Below are 20,827 nucleotides of genomic sequence, written 5' to 3' on the forward strand. Positions count from 1 at the left end.
AATGTGTGGAGTGGTTGAAAAACAAGTTTTAATGACTCCAACCTAAGTGTATGTAAACTTCCGACTTCAACTGTAGAATAAACATGTCTCTGATAAGCAATCACATCAGCTCTGGTCATTTCATTTTTATCTCTAACATCCCTAATTTGTTGCCAAAACATGGCCCAAGTGGTAGTTGCTTCTCATGGCGAAATACTCAGAACATGGTTGCAATATTCTTAGAGTATCAGAAATGTATATATTTACAGTAGCATGTCTGTACATTTGCCATTTAAGTAATGCTGATGCCAGTTATACTAAAACAATACACAACACAGAGTTCCATCTCCAAGTTTTAATGTGGGAAAATAGACAAATTGCAACAGAATGACTATATACTATAATATATTACTTACATTAATTATTTCTTTTATGAGTAACAGAGTAATATAATGAGTTACTGTCTTCAAATATTGTAATATTATTAGTTACTTTTTCAAATAATCCATATTACTTTCAGAAGCATATCTCTGACTGTGTGTTATATGTACAGTGAGGGAAAAAAGTATTTGATCCCCTGCTGATTTTGTACGTTTGCCCACTGACAAAGAAATGATCAGTCTATAATTTTAATGGTAGGTTTATTTGAACAGTGAGAGACAGAATAACAACAACAACATCCAGAAAAACGCATGTCAAAAATGTTATAAATTGATTTGCATTTTAATGAGGGAAATAAGTGTTTGTCCCCCTCTCAATCAGTAAGATTTCTGGCTCCCAGGTGTCTTTTATACAGGTAACGAGCTGAGATTAGGAGCACACTCTTAAAGGGAGTGCTCCTAATCTCAGCTTGTTACCTGTATAAAAGACACCTGTCCACAGAAGCAATCAATCAATCAGATTCCAAACTCTCCACCATGGCCAAGACCAAAGAGCTCTCCAAGGATGTCAGGGACAAGATTGTAGACCTACACAAGGCTGGAATGGGCTACAAGACCATCGCCAAGCAGCTTGGTGAGAAGGTGACAACAGTTGGTGGGATTATTCGCAAATGGAAGAAACACAAAATAACTGTCAATCTCCCTCGGCCTGGGGCTCCATGCAAGATCTCACCTCGTGGAGTTGCAATGACCATGAGAACGGTGAGGAATCAGCCCAGAACTACACGGGAGGATCTTGTCAATGATCTCAAGGCAGCTGGGAGCATAGTCACCAAGAAAACAATTGGTAACACACTACGCCGTGAAGGACTGAAATCCTGCAGCGCCCGCAAGGTCCCCCTGCTCAAGAAAGCACATATACAGGCCCGTCTGAAGTTTGTCAATGAACATCTGAATGATTCAGAGGAGAACTGGGTGAAAGTGTTGTGGTCAGATGAGACCAAAATGGAGCTCTTTGGCATCAACTCAACTCGCCGTGTTTGGAGGAGGAGGAATGCTGCCTATGACTACAAGAACACCATCCCCATCGTCAAACATGGAGGTGGAAACATTATGCGTTGGGGGTGTTTTTCTGCTAAGGGGACAGGACAACTTCACCGCATCAAAGGGACGATGGACGGGGCCATGTACCGTCAAATCTTGGGTGAGAACCTCCTTCCCTCAGCCAGGGCATTGAAAATGGGTCGTGGATGGGTATTCCAGCATGACAATGACCCAAAACACACGGCCAAGGCAACAAAGGAGTGGCTCAAGAATAATCACATTAAGGTCCTGGAGTGGCCTAGCCAGTCTCCAGACCTTAATCCCATAGAAAATCTGTGGAGGGAGCTGAAGGTTCGAGTTGCCAAACGTCAGGCTCGAAACCTTAATGACTTGGAGAAGATCTGCAAAGAGGAGTGGGACAAAATCCCTCCTGAGATGTGTGCAAACCTGGTGGCCAACTACAAGAAACGTCTGACCTCTGTGATTGCCAACAAGGGTTTTGCCACCAAGTACTAAGTCATGTTTTGCAGAGGGGTCAAATACTTATTTCCCTCATTAAAATGCAAATCAACTTATAACATTTTTGACATGCGTTTTTCTGGATTTTTGTTTTGTTATTCTGTCTCTCACTGTTCAAATAAACCTAACATAAAAATTATAGGCTGATCATGTCTTTCTCAGTGGGCAAACGTACAAAATCAGCAGGGGATCAAATACTTTTTTCCCTCACTGTATGTATATAAATATATATAGTTATTTTTAAAGCCTTGTCTCATGCTAATGGAATTCATGCTGTAGGCTATCGTAAAGCCGAAAATTTAAGAAATATAGCAGCTGTGTTGTTACCCAGCTTAACCTTTTCCTTGTGGAAATGCTCCTGTTATTTTTGACTTAATTGAGGAGAAAGAAAACAACATTTTAGTCAAATGCAAACTCTGCAGGCAGCATTGATCTCTTCATCCAGAAACACCACATCAACCCTGAAAAATCATCTGAATGTCATGCACAAAGGCACAAAGATTCATAAATAATATTTCCAAGTGTTCTAACTAAATTGTTGAGTTGTCTTGGGTATGTCTGTATCAGCTTTGCACATCTGGATTTGGGGATTTTCTCCAATTCTTCCTTGTAGATTTTCTCAAGCTCTGTTAAGTTAGATGGGGAGCAGTGAGGAGCAGCAATCTTCAAGTCTTTCCACAGATTTTCAATGCGATTAAAGTCTGGGCTTTGGCTGTGCCACTCAAGGACTTTCACATTCTTGTTCTGAAGCCATTCCAGCGTTTCTTTGGCTGTATGCTTGGGGTCATTGTCCTGGTGGAACGTAAATGTTTGCCTCAGTCTAAGGTAGTTTGCACTCTGAAGCAGGTTCTCATCAAGGATTTGCATGTATCCATTCATTTTTCCCTCTCCTTACCAGTCTCCCAGTTCCTGCCACTGAAAAGCATCCCCATAGCATGATGCTGCCACCACCACCATACTTCACGCTAGGGATGGTGTTAGACGGGTGATGAGCTGTGCTTGGTTTTCTCCAGACATAGCGCTTTGCATTCAGGCCAAAGAGTAAATTTTTTGTCTCATCAGACCACAGAATATTGTGCCTTATGCACTCAGAGTCTTTCAAGTGCCTTTTTGCAAACTCCAGGTGTGCTGTCATGTGCCTTTTTCTCAGGAGTGGCTTCCATCTGGCCTCTCTCTCATAAAGCCCAGATTGGTGAAATGCTGTAGAGACGCATCCTTTTGGCAGGTTCTCCCATCTCCATGACCAAGGTCCTTCTTGCCCGGTTGCTCTGCTTGGTCGGGCCCAGATTGGTGAAATGCTGTAGAGACGCATCCTTTTGGCAGGTTCTCCCATCTCCATGACCAAGGTCCTTCTTGCCCGGTTGCTCTGCTTGGTCGGATGGCCACCTCTAGGCAGAGTCTGGGTAGTTCCATATTTTTTCAATTTCCCAATGATGGAGACCACAGTGCTCTTGGAAACTTTCAACACTCTAGAAATTGTTTTATACCCTTCCCCAGATATATGCCTCATCACAATTCTATCTCGGAGATCTACGGACAGTTCCTTGGACTTCATGGTATAGTTTCTGCTCTGACATGCACTGTCAACTGTGGGACCTTATATAGACAGGTGTGTTTCTTTCTAAATCATGTTCAAACAATTGAGTTGGCCACAGGTGGACACCAATGAAGTTGTAGTGACATCTCAAGGATGATCAAAGGAAATTAGATGCACCTGAGCTCAATTTTGAGTGTCATAGCAAAGGGGTGTGAATACTTATGTAAATTAGATATTTTGTATTTAGTTTTCAATACATTAGCAAAACTTTCTAAAAACATGTTTTCACTTCTTTATTATGGGGTATTGTGTGTAGATGTGTTAGTAAAACATCTATTTATTCCATTTTGAATTCAGGCTGTAACACAACAAAATGTGGAATAAATCAAGGGGTATGAATACTTTCTGAAAGCACTGTAAGTTGAAAACACTATGTTAAAAGCACTGTGTGTGTGAGTATCCCTTACCTTGTCAACAGTCAAAGAGCTATGAATGGATCAGTGGTTCACTGATCAGCTCGGCTACAGTAAAAATACGTGATGTGTAATGAATTCTTTGGACACAAATGTTATTGCAACATTCCCATGAAACGTGTCTAGAACATTAATATATTATATTCTGAGAACATGGCAACCATGTTCTGTGTATTTTTGGTGGGACATTGATGGAATATTCATGGGATATTCTTCTAACCCACTGAAAACTGACACATGAATGTTCTTGCAACGTTCTTATTTAACGTGTCTAGAACATTAATATATTATATTCTGAGAACATGGCAACCATGTTCTGTATATGTTTGGTGGGACGTTGATGGAATATTCTCCAAACCCACAGAAAACTGGACACATAAATGTTCTTGCAACATTCCCATGAAACGTGTTTAGAACATTTTATCTTAAGTTCTAAGAACATGGTAACCACATTCTGGGTAAGTTCTATTTGACATTAAGGGAACGGTCTCTTGAAAACATTCCTTGCACATCATGGGAACATTCCAATGAAAACGTTGGTTAATGACCTAATTAGACTCTTAAGGGAATGTTCTCTAAAGTTGTGGGAACGTTTGTTGTTAGCTTGGATGCCTGTCTCCTCAGGGCTTTCATCACACACTATCTTTTATCTAGATAACAATAAATCATCACATCTCTCATTTGTCTCTCACCATGATTCACGTATAAACCCCCACACCGTTCCTCAACCCACACTCTCTATCTATCCTCACTCAAACTCCTCCACCATATCTCAGTCTTTATCTCTATCGGTGATGTGAGATGTTTACCATGTATCTAATGAGGACTGCCTTGTTCGACATCCATCCATGATTGACCAATACCTGTGTTGTTTTGGTGGTCAAATAGAATATCAATATACACTGAGTATACAAAACATTAAAGACACCTGGTCTTTCCATAACATAGACTGACCAGGTGAATCCAGGTAAAAGCTATGATCCCTTAATGATGTCACTTGTTAAATCCACTTCAATCAGTGTAGATGAAGGGGAGGAGACAGGTTAAAGAGGGATTTTTAAACCTAGAGACAATTGAGACATGGATTGTGTATTCGAACAGTCCATACCCCAACGAATTGAGACTGTACTAAAGGGCAAAAGGGGGATGCAACTCAGTATAAGGACGGTGTTCCTAATGTTTGGTATGCTCAGTGTATATAATCCCTGGCTTCCACAGTGTAGTGTTCATTTTTAATGACCTAATTTCCGTGGACTGGAGACATCATGGAGTCATGAACATGACTTGAGCTGCCGGGAACATGTATTCTTGTCAAACTGACACTGACCTGAATTCTGATAGTAGCTTGTGCCCACATAGCCAATAGTTGTCCTTTACAGTAAACATATTGACCGTATAGGCCTACTGTATTTGTGCAAATCCAAAATACTGAAATATTTAGGCTAGAATTCCAAACAGAAGATCTGATACACACAGTCGGTGAAATTCAAGGAATAATCAAGGAGGAACCTTCTAAAGGATCAGCTGAAGGGTTATTCCTTGGCCTGGCATATATTACTAAGAATACTATGAAATTCTTAGTATCCACAACAGGATTAAGGATGAATACAAATTAATGACTTTGTGGATTCAGTGTGTAAGTGGAACTGAGGGCAAGATTCCTGTGTTTAGATTTGTCATCCACCCCCTCTCTAGGTTAAATACTCATACGCAATGTAGATATTTGTCCTGCTGCCATAGGTCATGTTCTTGAGGTTCTGAAAGGCTACTCTATTGTGTTCAAGGGCTGAACGTACACACACCTCCCCGTCTGGAGCAACATAGAGTCATCCGGAGGAAGCCATAACTCTATGGAGGCAGCTGCCTGGCTGCAGGCCTTTTGTTTCTGCTCCTACCTCCTGACCTTCTCCTCTCCTGAAGTCTCCTGCTGGTTTCCTGGCCCACCCTGCCTGACAATGGAGAGGAAGGTGCCGCTTACCGTCACTGAGGAGAAAGGTTGTTCCCTGGCAGCTTCTAAGACGTTGTGGTGGGGTGTCTGCTTCCCCATCAGCACACTACCCCCTTCAAAGGCAACATCTCTTTCATCTTCTCTTTCATTTTCAAAATCGCTGTAATATTGTAAAACATTGTGACATGCATGCAAATATCTCATGTTTTCTATGCTTGAGAGGCTTTCGAGTATTGCATGATGGGCCCTGTAATTCCTCTCAGATAAGAGCTCAGCGGAAATCTGAAATCAGATCACACAGCTTCTTAATTACAGGCCTGCATTAAGCTGTGCCGTGCTCCACAGGGCTCCACGGTGTGATAGGCACTTAGGAAGAGAAGTGGCGAGGCAGAGACAGACTTTCCCAGCCAGCACTGACTCTCTCTGTCACTCTGTCACAAGTCAGCCTGTCAGCACTGCGGCCCTCTCACAGGGAAACACATGACAGATCCCGATTGCTTACACACATTACAGGATAAAAATGATTGAATGTCTTTTTATTGTCAATTGCATACATTGTCCAACAAAAACTTGACTTTCAACCCAACCCCTCTGAATCACAGAGGTGCTGCCATTGTGGGGGGTTAACTGCCTTGCATAATAGCAGAAATACAGATTTTCTTTCACCTTGTTAGCTCGGAGATTCGAACTGGCAACCGTTCGCTTGCTGGCATCAATGCGCTAACCGCTAGGCCACCTGCCGCCCCCAAACGCCTACACACGCATACACACACATACACACACACATAATGCATTTTCCCATTGCAAATTGTTATTTATTCAGCTCAGCCTTCAATGTCGTTGTCACAATGGTATTAAGCACTTATCAGAGGGCATGGCTGCCGTATTGTAGTGTATCTGTTTACATCAAAACGCCTCATATCCCTGCCATATCCCTGGTGAAGAATCTACACTGATCAAAGCTTCAACATATCCATCCTTTTACACCTCTGTGATCAGAGTGTGTGTGCCTCCCTTTCCTCTCCTCTGTATCATGTCTTTCTGGCTGGAGGGTGTGATAAATGTTCCATGTTAGATGTCAAAGCTTCCAAGACTGTATGACAGAGAGGCATGCAGGCAGTCTGTTTCCAAGCAGAAATATTAATGTAAACAAAGATGAAAAGACGAGGCACTAAGTAAACAGGAGCAGCATCGTGCAAAGGTTACAGAGGCCCAAACACAGAGGTTTGACTGTTGGACAGCCTCAGTCCTGTAGAGTGGAACAGACAAGTTACCCTCCAAAAGGCACCATAGTAGAATACCATCAGTCAAAACTGACCTCTGTCTTCAGCCTACAGGATCTCTCTTTATATGTGAAGAATGAAGGATTACTGTCTATTGTTACTAAATACGGTCTTAATTCAAGCCCTATCCACTATGTTCTACAACTCTCTCTATCTTTTATCAGTGTAAGTAGGTAATGGCTTGTGGTCTATGACAGTGATCAATGGAGATATGAATATTAACCGTTGTAGTGGTCATGATCTTGTCGTTAATGATGATGTAACGGTCATGAGCTAACAGTCATCACGGTGATCAAGGGGAAGCTCCTTTCCTTCACGTTGATTTCCATCTCTCTTATTGGGATTAGCCGCAATGCATTATTCAAGTCAAATCCATCTGCCTGTGTCTCTGTGTGTGTGGGGAATAGTGAGTCTGGCACAGAGATTGATATAGGGAGGGGGACTGTGTCCTAGTGCCACAAGCAGTGAGGAGATTTGGACGGTGGTCCTCTTTCAGTCCCGTTTAGTGTTTAATAGAATTGCCCATTGTGGTTTCATAGCTTCATAGAGTCTCTGAAGCCATAGAGGGCTATTTCAACATCAATCATGTATCTCACCACATGGGCCAGCGGAAACATGTCCACTTTGGGGTGGCAAAGGTTTTAATAGTCTTATCTTATTCTCCCCATTCCTATGAAGAAATTGATATATGATACCCACTCCAAACAAAAGTAGCTTTCTATGTTTTTCACACCTTTTATGTCTTGTTGTATGGGAGTCTATGCAATGCTATGTGACTGAAATGCATAAGAAAAGTATTGGAAAGTTGAGGAAAACATCAGGGAATAGTTGTGTGTGTGTGTGTAGAGAAGATCTGCATTGCTCTATTTGTCGCGACCGCTAACCATGAACTAGGCGGCGCATTCAGTTGACTTCAATTATTTTACACCATCGCAGCAGCGCAAAAGATTCAGGGCTGACCCAAAAGCCTGGTCCTTTTGACGTCCCTGTAATGCTGTATTCCATGACCTCTCCTACAACCTGCCTGTATCCAACCTCTCCTTACAGGGTTAAAGACCTGAACAATTTTGATTTTAGCTCTCACTGGCATGAATCAAAAATCAGCTTTGCTGGTGAAATATTTTTTCTCTCCCTGAAGTGCTCTTCCTTAAGGTGCTTTTCCATTAATAAATGAATAATGTGATTTAGTGGTATTTGAGAGAGAAAGAGGGAGAGGGAGAGAGGGAGAGACAGTACGGAGAGAGAGAGAGGGAGAGACAGTACGGAGAGAGAGAGAGGGAGAGGGAGAGAGGGAGAGACAGTACGGAGAGAGAGAGGGAGAGACAGTAAGGAGAGAGAGAGGGAGAAACAGTACGGAGAGGGAGAGAGGGAGAGGGAGAGAGGGAGAGGGAGAGACAGTACGGAGAGAGAGAGGGAGAGAGACAGTAAGGAGAGGGAAAGAGAGAGAGTACACCAGGACTGTATGTGGTGGAGAGACAGAGACAGAGGGGGTGTGGGAGTTAGAGCCCATGTGTGCATGCAAAATCAATTTGAACACAATCAAAACTTTAGAAAGATTAAAGCTCCTGTGATGAGATAGCATACTCAAAATGGTTTAAAATAGCTGCAGAGATTACGCTAATGTAATCCAATTTAAAGGAGCCTCCTCCAAATATTTATTATTTAAGCACCATCTGTTTGAAGCCGTGGGGGTCAGACACATACAGTATATGCACACAGTCTTCCACAAAGAGGGTTATCTCATTGTCCTACATCACTAACTGCCTCCGCACCATCCAGAACCCAACTCAACCCCCATATACCTCTCACTCAGTGGAGGCTGCTGAGGGGAGAGTGGCTCATAATAATGGCTGGAACGGAGCGAATGGCATACCGTTCCACCTATTCCGCTCCAGCCATTACCATGAGCCCGTCCTCCCCAATTAAGGTGCTACCAACATCCTGTGCTCTCACTTTACCTTAATCCTCTTTTTACATAGCCAAACACAGGTTTAGCTTTGTGGACTGTGGACTGTCAGGACACATTTCATAATAAAGCCTCATGTTTTCCAATCATTGAATGCCACTCAGTCTGAAATGTTACATCGGTCACAAACCAGTTATAAACTGTAGCCACCCTGCCACTCACTGTGCTGTCAGTCTCGTCTAGTCAGTCCCCTGTGAATCCTTCCCTCTCTCCTGTACCTTTAGCCCCTCCTTGAGCGTGGTGCTGCAACTTTCACCAGCAGCTTCAGATTAGTGGTTCTTTTGAAGGCTGTCTCAGTCAGCACAGAAGAGGAGAGGGAGAGAGAGAGAGAGAGTGGGAGGGGGGTGCTGTAACTTGAACACAGGACCCTCGGGAGATAAAGACTATGGTGAAAAGAGAGATTATAGTGAAAGATAGAGTGGTTTTGTTTAATGAGAGTCGGTTTATCTTCGGCCCCTAGGCTTGAGGGCTGGAGGGTGGGCATGGTTGTGTGTTTCAGCAAAGGACTGGAATCATTTGATTGTCTTATAAGCAATTTGTATTTTTCAAGGAGCATATGTTGTACTGATGGTGTTCAAAACGTAGGGAATATTGGTTTGTTGTTTTTCATTGTGGATTTCAGATGTTAAGCCTATATTTTTAACATACTTGCTTGGATATAATTGAATTACTATCATGGATTATTGATCATCTAAAGATGGAGGCACTACATGTTTTGACTGGCTACCCATCCACATCGCTCCAGCCAAACGCCACGCCCGCTAATGTTTCTCCTCCATGATGAGTCTGGATTTGATCTCCTCCCCGACGACTCCTCGAATGTGAACACATCCAAACCGTTTTGATTGGTCCCTGAAACCGATGGGTTGGGCAAGAGCCTGAGCACACATGGGTAGAGCTGCGTTTAGGGAGTAGTCATTGGCTTTGATACTCTCATTGGTTAGAGACGATCCAATCGCTGATGACTTGTTTTGTACAACGCCCCTCACTTTGATGTCAGCAGAAAAGGACTTCTATGATGGCAGTCTAGCGATAGATAGAGCAGTGAAATTAAATTCAGTATGAGTTACCAGGCTACTAAACATTGGCCATTGATATCAAATTACTCCACTACATCCATGTGATTCCAGTCTGTTGCTTAGTTGGTGATTCTCATAAAGATTTGCTGTCCCCTCTTGGCTGCTCATGGTAACTGAGACATATTCTCAGCGGATCAGGCTACCAGCTTGACATGACCATGACAGTATTTGCTGAGATATTTTTTCCACGGATTTTAGAACTCTCCATTTTACTATTTTTAATATGACAAAAAGGCCCGCTATACTAATGCCTGTCTGTCTTACATTTTTGGGGAACAGATGAGTCTAGTTGTATTTCATAGGCAGGACACATCTTTACAAAAAAAGATACCCACATTGTTAATATAAAAACATGGTAGTTATTAAACAAAGACAGTTGACAGTGATGCCCTGGCTACATTGTGTTCTGCAGTGACAGCTTTTCAAGGGTTTATCTGTTGATTGATGTAGATTCATGATGATATCCATATCCACACCTTCCAGTGTGTCTCATCTGTCTGCAGCAACACACAACCCAGATGGAGAGTGGAGACAGAGCCGGGGATTAGGGAAGATTTTCCTTCATTTAATAAACAATTGAATGACACAGTTCCGAGGATAAACCTAGTCCAAGAAGAAGCGCAAGAATAGTCAACGGAATATAGAGCATTATCCTGCATTAAGGCGGAGTGTATCATTTAAAATAACCATTCCCAATTCATCATCATTCTAATCTACAACACAGTCCAATACTCGTTCGCATTAGGATACACTGTATTATTATCCCCCAAAAGTCTGGAGGGCTTAGACTTAACTGTACATAGTTGTATAGAATTGTTCCCATTGGTATGTCCCCTGTGAATCCTATGATAAAAATTCAATCCATCCTAATCCAATCACATCCTACATCTATTTTCCCATAGGAGGAAGAACAGTCATATATTCTTAATATTCCTATACACTCTTAGAAAAAAATATAAAAAGAAAAGATTCCTGGAAGTTCTTTTAGGGGTTCTTCAAATTGAAACTGTGGGGGAACCTCTATAACCACCTTCAATTGTTGCTCGAATAACCTTTTGGGGTTCATTTTTTACGCCCCCCCCCATTATTATTATTGTTATTATTATTGTTATTATTATTAATCAGCGTAACAATAACAACAATAGCACAATATTTTAGTTGTCAGTGTATATTATGATTTTAGTGGCAAAGCAGAAGTCAAAAATTTTAATATGAGGTAAACTCCCAGCAGAGCTCCAAGTTCAATCAGTATATGTTAATGTGTTGATATCCTTCGTATCCATAGCCAGAATGATTTTGCAGTGCATGGTCATCGAACAGGTTTCCAGTTATATTCATCAGCGGTGTAGGGAGGGGGAATTCTGTGAAAACAAAAATAATAATTATACAGATGATTAACAAAACGTGCACACAACAGTATTCATACCTTGGTTTTTGTGGTAAATGTGAATGAACATTTTTTTCACATTTGACAACGGTTTTCATACACATACAGTGCCTTCGGAAAGTATTTAGAACCCTTCACTTTTTCCACATTTTGTTACGTTACAGCCTTATTCTAAAATGAAAAAATAAATAAAAAATACTCAGTAATCTACACACAATACCGCATAATGACAAACAATATCTGCAGCATTGAAGGTCCCCAAGAACACAGTGGCTTCCATCATTCTTAAATGGAAGAAGTTTGGAACCACCAAGATTCTTCCTAGAGCTGGCCGCCCGGCCAAACTGAGCAATCGTGGGAGAAGGGCCTTGGTCAGGGAGGTGACCAAGAACCTGACAGAGCTCCAGAGTTGTTCTGTGGAGATGAGAGAACCTTCCAGAAGGATAACCATCTCTGCAGCACTCCACCAATCAGGCCTTTTATGGTAGTGGCCAGATGGAAGCCACTCCTCAGTAAAAGGCACATGACAGCCCACTTGGAGTTTGCCAAAAGGCACCTAAAGACTCTCAGACCATGAGAAACAAGATTCTCTGGTCTGATGAAACCAAGATTGAACTCTTTGGCCTGAATGCCAAGCATCACGTATGGAGTAAACCTGGCACTATCCCTATGGTGAAGCATGGTGGTGGCAGCATCATACTGTGGGGATGTTTTTCAGTGGCAGGGACTGGGAGACTAGTCAGGATTGAGGCAAAGATGAACGGAGCAAAGTACAGAGAGATCCTTGATGAAAACCTGCTCCAGAGCACTCAGGACCTCAGACTGGGGCGAAGGTTCGCCTTCCAACAGGACAACGACCCTAAGCACACAGCCAAGACAACGCAGGAGTGGCTTCGGGACAAGTCTCTGAATGTCCTTGAGTGGCCCAGCCAAAGCCTGGACTTGAATCCGATCTAACATCTCTGGAGAGACCTGAAAATAGCTGTGCAGCGACGCTCCCCATCCAACCTGACAGAGCTTGAGAGGATCTGCAGAGAAGAATGGGAGAAACTCCCGAAATACAGGTGTGCCAAGGTTGTAGCGTCATACCCAAGAAGACTCGAGGCTGTAATCGCTGCCAAAGGTGTTTCAACAATGTACTGAGTAAAAGGTCTGAATACTTATGTAAATGTAATATTTCAGTTGTTTACATTTTTGTTGTGCAAACATTTCCTAAAAAACTGTAATTTAATGTAACTAAAGCTGCAAATATGAGAATGAGAATCCAGTCATAGCAACAGCTAGCAGCAGAGACGGTTGTCAAAGTGACCACGTGTTAGCCTAGCTGTCCAGCTGAGCTGCTGTACTTGGGTTAGGTGAAGCAAGAGTCAGGGTTGAAGGATTGAGCTAGCAATTGTTTAGGGATTAGTCAATAGGTGCTTCACGGCAGAAATTAAACAAGGGACACCATAGCAATGGGGTCACATGATACCAGGGGCAATAAGAAAGCATAGAGTCACTGCAACTATAAGCCCAGAACAAGATGCCAGCACTTACGTCAGACCGATGCCCAGTTGCGCTCTCTCTCTCTCCCCCTCCTTCTCTATCACTCTCGCTCTTGCTCTCTCTCTCTGTCACTCTCTCCCTCTCTCTCTAATTTGCCCAGCTGAATACACTTTAATTCCAGAAAGAAAGTAACCGGTGTGCAGTCACACTGCAGCTGTTGAGCACCCCCTAGCCTAGCTAGATGTATGTGTGTGTGCGGACTTGTCCCTCTTGTGTGTGTGGATTTGCATTTATGGGGACTGGGGGTTAAGACCCTCCTCTTATATGGTTAGTGTTTATGTGAACTAGGGATTTGAGACCCTCGTCACGTCACGCTGAGGGGTTTGTCTGTCCGTGTGTGGAGCGGGGTTATTCTGTGTGTGTGTGTGGGACCTAGCACCAAGCTGGCGGATCGGGGGGACTCCGATTGTTGGGATCAGATGATCCATCTTCAGCTGACCAGCTCAGGGGACTGGCCGGCACCCTGTGAGTAAGCCTGCCCACCACCATACTCTAGTTTAATCTCTCTCCTCTATTTCTCCTTCTCTTATCTCTCTCATTTAATTTTCATTCAATTCTCATCATCCGATCTTTCTCATTCCAACTCTCCATGCTCCTCTACTTCTCCTCTTCACCTTCATTTTATCATCTGCCTCTTCTTCCTCTACCTATTTTCAATGCTTTTGTTGTAGGCTGCTGGATGATATTTTAGGTTTTATTGCTCTGCGGCAGGTAGCCTGGTGGGTAGGAGTGTTGGGCCAGTAACCGAAAGGTTGCTTGATCGAATTCTCGAGCTGTCAAGGTAAAAATCTGTTGTTCTGCCCCTGAGCAAGGCAGTTAACCCACTGTTCCCTGGGCACCGATGACGTGGAAGTCGATTAAGGCAGCCCCCCGCACCTCTCTGATTCAGAGGGGTTGGGTTAAATGCGGAAGACACATTTCAGTTGAATGCATTCAGTTGTACAACTGACTAGGTATCCCCTTTCTTTATGTCTTTATGATTGTCCTAAGTGTAGTTGTATGGGTTATTTCTTGGCATATAGTCTTGATATTTTTTAGTAGGAGATATGGGCTAGACCTGGTTGTTAAATTTGAACTAGTGAGCACTTCAGTTCTCCAACAGTTCAATCAGCTAAATGCTTGAGATTATTTTATGCATATCCAGATATTCCAATCATTTCTAATGCTTGACATTAGCGTATGTCCCTTTAGAAAGTTCAATCAACTTAAATGTTTGACTTTATCTTATGTATTTTTGGATATCCCAAATGTCTCAAATGCTCTAGGTAAGCTTATGAATGTATTTTATAAAAAAAATTCTGAAAAGTGTCATTTTGTTTGAGGTGGTTGGCTGTTCTGTAGGCTATATCATCAATATAACTATGTTATAGTTCCAAGTTTACTGCAAACAATTCAGGGTTGTCTGTGTCACGACTTCCGCCGAGGCTGCCTCCCCTCCTTGTTCGGGCAGGCTTCGGCATTCGTCGTCACCGACTTACTAACCACTGCCGCCCCAATTATCATCATCACATTTGTCTTGTCTTGTCAATCACACACACCTGGTTCTAATCCCCTCATTAGTCCGTGTATAAGTGTTCCTTCTGCCCCCTTGTCCTTGTGGGTGATTGTTTGAATGTGAGAGTAGTGTAGCTCGGTGGAGCTAGTCGTACCATTTTGTTGCCAGGGTAGATAGTTTCCCCTGTGCATGTTTCGTTTGTTGCTATTCCAGCGTATTTTGTGTAACGAAGGAATAAACTCTGTATTCGGTGATTACCCTCCTGCGCCTGACTCCTTCCATCACACTGTGACACTCTGGCTCCGGGACTTTTATATTTGAGCCAGGGTGTATTTGTTTTGTTGGGTTTTGGTTTGGTTATGTTGGGTTTTGGGTGTATTTCTATGTTTGCAGTTCTGTGGGGTTTATGTCTAGGTTTGGTCAATGACTCCCAATCGGAGGTAACGAGTGTCAGCTGTCGGCTCGTTATCTCTGATTGGGAGCCATATTTATTCTGATTGTTTTCCTGTGGGTATTGTGGGTTTTTGTTCCGTATTCAGTATTTGTAACTGTGGACTTCACTAGCCGTCTTTGTTTATTGTTTTTGTCGTTCGTGTCTTTACTCAAATAAAGTCATGTTCACTCAACGCGCTGCGCTTTGGTCTGCTCCTTTTGAAGACGGTCGTGACAGAAAAACCCACCGTAAAAGGACCAAGCAGCGTGTCAAGCGGCAACAGGACCTACCTACACAGGATTTATGGACGCCTATCAAGGATTCATGGACTTGGGAGGAGATACTGGATGGAAAGGGTCCTTGGGCACAACCGGGAGAATATCGCCGCCCTCGTGAAGAGCTGGAGGCAGCTAAAGCCGAGAGGAGGTGGTACGAGGAGGCAGCACGGAGTCGAGGCTGGAAGCCCGTGGGTACTACCCAAAAATTTCTTGGGGGGGGGCTAAAAGGGAGTGTGGCGAAGTCAGGTAGGAGACCTGCGCCTACTCCCTGGACTGACCGTGGAGAGCGAGAGTACGGGCAGACACCGTGTTACGCAGTAGAGCGCATGGTGTCTCCTGCACGCAGGCATAGCCCGGTTCGGTACATTCCAGCTCCACGTATCGGCCGGGCTAGATTGAGCATTGAGCCGGATGTCATGAAGCCGGCCCCACGCATCAGGCCACCAGTGCGTCTCCTCGGGCCGGCTTACATGGCACCAGCCTTACGCATGGTGTCCCCGGTTCGCCTACATAGCCCGGTGCGGGTTATTCCTCCTTCCCGTACTGGTCGGGCGACGGGGAGTATACAACCAGGTAAGGTTGGGCAGGCTCAGTGCTCAAGGGAGCCAGTACGCCTGCACGGTCCGGTATTTCCGGCGCCACCTCCCCGCTCCAGTCCAGTACCACCAGTGCCTACACCACGCACCAAGCCTCCTGTGTGTCCCCAGAGTCCTGTGCGTCCTGTTGCTGCTCCCGCACTAGCCCTGAGATGCGTGTCCTCAGCCCGGGACCACCAGTTCCGGCACCACGCACTAGGCCTTATGTGCGTCCCCAGGGTCCAGCATGCCCTGTTGCTACTCCCCGCACTAGCCCTGAGATGCGTGTCCTCAGCCCGGGACCACCAGTTCCGGCACCACGCACTAGGCCTTATGTGCGTTCCCAGGGTCCAGCATGCCCTGTTGCTTCTCTCCGCACTAGGCCTTATGTGAGTCCCCAGGGTCCAGCATGCCCTGTTCCGGCTCTCCGCACTAGCCCTTATGTGCGTTCCCAGGGTCCAGCATGCCCTGTTGCTTCTCCCCGCACTAGCCCTGAGACGCGTGTCCTCAGCCCGGTACCTCCAGTTCCGGCACCACGCATCAGGCCTACGGTGCGCCTCAGACGGCCAGAGTCTGCCGTCTGCCCAACGGCGCCTGAACTGCCCGTCTGCCCAACGGCGCCTGAACTGCCCGTCTGCCCAACGGCGCCTGAACTGCCCGTCTGCCCAACGCCGTCTGAACTGTCCGTCTGCCAAGCGCTGCATAAGCCGCCCGTCTGCCATGAGCCTTCAGAGCCGTCCGCCAGACCGGAGCCGCTAGAGCCTTTCGCCAGACAGGATCAGCCAGAGCCTTCCGCCAGACAGGATCAGCCAGAGCCTTCCGCCAGACAGGATCAGCCAGAGCCTTCCGCCAGACAGGATCAGCCAGAGCCTTCCGCCAGACAGGATCAGCCAGAGCCTTCCGCCAGACAGGATCAGCCAGAGCCTTTCGCCAGACAGGATCAGCCAGAGCCTTCCGCCAGACAGGATCAGCCAGAGCCTTCGGCCAGCCATGAGCAGCCAGATCCGTCGGCCAGCCATGAGCAGCCAGATCCGTCGGCCAGCCATGAGCAGCCAGATCCGTCGGCCAGCCATGAGCAGCCAGATCCGTCAGCCAGCCATGAGCAGCCAGATCCGTCGGCCAGCCATGAGCAGCCAGATCCGTCGGCCAGCCATGAGCAGCCAGATCCGTCGGCCAGCCATGAGCAGCCAGATCCGTCGGCCAGCCATGAGCAGCCAGATCCGTCAGCCAGCCATGAGCAGCCAGATCCGTCAGCCAGCCATGAGCAGCCAGATCCTTCAGCCAGCCATGAGCCGTCCAGCCAGGATCCGCCAGAGCCGTCCAGCCAGGATCCGCCAGAGCCAGCCAGCCAGGATCCGCCATTGAGTCCGGTGCTGTCCCTTAGCCCGGTGCTGCCCCTTATCCTGGTGCTGCCCCTTAGTCCGGTACTGCCCCTTAGTCCGGTGCTGCCCCTTAGTCCGGTGCTGCCCGTTAGTCCGGTGCCGCCCCTTAATCCAGTGGGGTGTAGTTGGGGGGTGGTCATATGGAGGAGGCTACGGAAGCGGATAGTGACTAAGGTGGGGTGGGGACCACGACCAGGGCCAGAGCCGCCACCGTGGACAGACGCCCACCCAGACCCTCCCATAGACTGTATGCTGGTGCGCCCGGAGTTCGCACCTTTAGGGGGGGGTACTGTGACACTCTGGCTCCGGGACTTTTATATTTGAGCCAGGGTGTATTTGTTTTGTTGGGTTTTGGTTTGGTTATGTTGGGTTTTGGGTGTATTTCTATGTTTGCAGTTCTGTGGGGTTTATGTCTAGGTTTGGTCAATGACTCCCAATCGGAGGTAACGAGTGTCAGCTGTCGGCTCGTTATCTCTGATTGGGAGCCATATTTATTCTGATTGTTTTCCTGTGGGTATTGTGGGTTTCTGTTCCGTATTCAGTATTTGTAACTGTGGACTTCACTAGCCGTCTTTGTTTATTGTTTTTGTCGTTCGTGTCTTTACTCAAATAAAGTCATGTTCACTCAACGCGCTGCGCTTTGGTCTGCTCCTTTTGAAGACGGTCGTGACACACACTCATCACAGTCTGACTACACAGGAACAAACAGAACTCTGGTAACATAGCACAACATCCCAAATGTGGGTCAATTATTGATTTGTTAGATCGGTGATCTCCATTTTGGTCTGTCAGAACCTCTGTGGAGCCGAGTCCAGCTGAATGTTGCCCAGGTTACGTAAAAGCCCTCTCAATCAGCTGTAGGGGATGACATAATTTAATCCACTATTAATCAAGGCACAGTCATTATTCTGCTTTTAATCTCATTTTTTTAATGTGCTCCGTCTTCCCCTTCCATTGATCTCATCTGGGCTTTGCAGGTTTATGTCTGGCCAGTGTTTGTAGTGTTAGGGGGATTACCAGTAGCAGTTTTGAATTATGAAAGCTGAATACAAACAGATTGCAAGAGAGGGCTATGCAGATGTCAAGAAGATGTCAAGGAAGACCTAAATGTGATTTTTGCTCCTGACCTCTTAGGTTGACTTTCATGGGCTTCAAGGCTCGGCTATTATGTGAAGCACCCTGTGACAAGTAGGGCTGGCATAATGACTGTGTAACCAACGGTTATGGATGAAGACTATAATTTATTGTGGAACGAATGTCAAGAATGCTGTAGGTGGGTGTAGTGGTGGAGTCAAGCGCAGGACACCGAAGTATAGTCCAAAAGACTTTAGTTCAATTTCCAACAAGGAAAATACGAACAAACTTGCCCGAAGGCGAAACTGCGCACGAAGGCGACAAAACAAAAGGCGCACTAAACATGTGCGTAAACGCTCCAACACAGTGGAGTGAAGCTCAACCGAGCGAATAAGCAATATACAAGCACAACACACGACAGAAATAAATCAATCACACACAACACTAGACAAACACAACGAGAAACTTATAGGACACTAATTACGCTAAACGAGAACAGGTGTCACAACAAACAGACAAAAGCAAACGAACATGAAACATACAACGGTGGCAGCTAGTATTCCGGAGACAACGAACGCCGAAGCCTGCCCGAACAAGGAAGAGAGGCAGCCTCGGCCGAAACCGTGACAACGAACAGCTGACTGAAGACGGGACGGCCAGGCATTCGTGTGGTTGAGTCCATTTCTGCTGTAACATGGACTCTACAACATGATGAAACTTTGTTGCTCCTTGCTGAAAACAAGCAAGGCGTTGTAGCAAACGAGTCATCCGTTGTCTAGGCAACGCCCCCCTCCCTGCAACAGTAGCACCAGCAGTCAGGAGAGGAGAAAATGTGCGTCTTAATGGTTATTATGGTGACTATGGTTATTTGTCTGACCAATAACCGTCATCCACAATTCCATGACCGTCACAGCCCTAGTGACAAGTGACATCATACTTGTATATAAAACTGAACTGACTAGATTGGAAGAGTTTTGTTGATTGCAATTCACTCCCTATCCCTTCCTATAACCGTTCAATGTTGGCAGATCTGTGGAAGCAATATGGTGGAATCTTCACAACTTATACGTATCCAGAGCCTTCACATATGCAAACACTGAAGGGTTAGCGCGAAGGGGTTAGGGGTAGGGAGTGTATTGGAACCGGCTGTGTGTTGATGCTGTGTCAGGTGAGTTTTCGTGACTGTGTCTCTGTGTGTTTGCTGTGTCCAGGTGACTCCCAGCGGGTGGAGATGCCCAGAAGAGAGATAGAGGTGGTGAAGGGTCAGATGGTGGTCCTGCAGGGCTGGTACAGCCCCACATCTGATATCGGCAGGAACAGCGTCATCTGGAACTTCATGGCCAACGACTCCAAGCAGGTACAGTTGAAGTCGGAAGTTTACATACACTCAGGTTGGAGTCATTAAAACTAGTTTTTCAACCACTCCACAAATTTCTTGTTAACAAACTATAGTTTTGGCAAGTCGGTTAGGACATCTACTTTGTGCATGACACAAGTAATTTTCCCAACAATTGTTTACAGACAGATTATTTCACTTATAATTCACTGTATCACAATTCCAGTGGGTCAGAAGTTTACATACACTAAGTTGACTGTGCCTTTAAACAGCTTGGAAAATTCCAGAAAATGATGTTATGGCTTTAGAAGCTTCTGATAGGCTAATTGACATAATTTGAGTCAATTGGAGGTGTACCTGTGTATGTATTTCAAGGCCTACCTTCAAATTCAGTGCCTCTTTGCTTAACATCATGGGAAAATGAAAAGAAGTCAGCCAAAACTTGTGTAGACCAAAAAATGTGTAGACCTCCACAATTCTGGTTCATCCTTGGGAGAAATTTCCAAACGCCTGAAGGTACCACATTCATCTGTACAAACAATAGTATGCAAGTATAAACACCATGGGACCACGCAGCCGTCATACCGCTCAGGAAGGAGACGCGTTCTGTCTCCTAGAGATGAACGTACTTTGGTGCGAAAAGTGCAAATCAATCCCATAACAACAGCAAAGGACCTTGTGAAGATGCTGGAGGAAACAGGTACAAAAGTATCTATATCCACAGTAAAACTAGTCCTATATCAACATAACCTGAAAGGCCTCTCAGCAAGGAAGAAGCCACTGCTCCAAAACTGCCATAAAAAAGCCAGATTTGCAACTGCACATGGGGACAAAGATCGTACTTTTTGGAGAAATGTCCTCTGGTCTGATGAAACAAATATAGAACTGTTTGGCCATAATGACCATCGTTATGTTTGGAGGAAAAAGGGGTACGCTTGCAAGCCGAAGAACACCATCCCAACCGTGACGCACGGGGGTGGCAGCATCCTGCTGTGGGTGTGCTTTGCTGCAGGAGGGACTGGTGCACTTCACAAAATAGATGGCATCATGAGGAAGGAAAATTATGTGGATATATTGAAGCAACATCTCAAGACATCAGTCAGGAAGTTAAAGC

General features: G+C 45.2%; 1 protein-coding gene across 2 annotated transcripts in view; it reads left to right on the top strand.

Annotated features, from left to right (window-relative positions):
- esamb (endothelial cell adhesion molecule b) overlaps nucleotides 1-20,827 on the top strand; it is an 87,996-nt gene that overhangs the window by 41,073 nt on the left and 26,096 nt on the right. The window contains exons 1-2 of one of the 2 annotated variants that reach the window (XM_045215129.1): nucleotides 13,292-13,605; nucleotides 19,589-19,734. In XM_045215129.1, the coding sequence (XP_045071064.1) occupies nucleotides 13,560-13,605; nucleotides 19,589-19,734 (192 nt within the window). In that variant the 5' untranslated portion in view covers nucleotides 13,292-13,559. Of the gene's footprint in view, nucleotides 1-13,291; nucleotides 13,606-19,588; nucleotides 19,735-20,827 lie in introns of those variants that run through there. The other variant, XM_041876979.2, reaches the window with a different exon arrangement.

This window comes from Coregonus clupeaformis, chromosome 5, assembly GCF_020615455.1.
Source record: "Coregonus clupeaformis isolate EN_2021a chromosome 5, ASM2061545v1, whole genome shotgun sequence".
NCBI classification, from domain to species: Eukaryota; Metazoa; Chordata; class Actinopteri; order Salmoniformes; family Salmonidae; genus Coregonus; species Coregonus clupeaformis.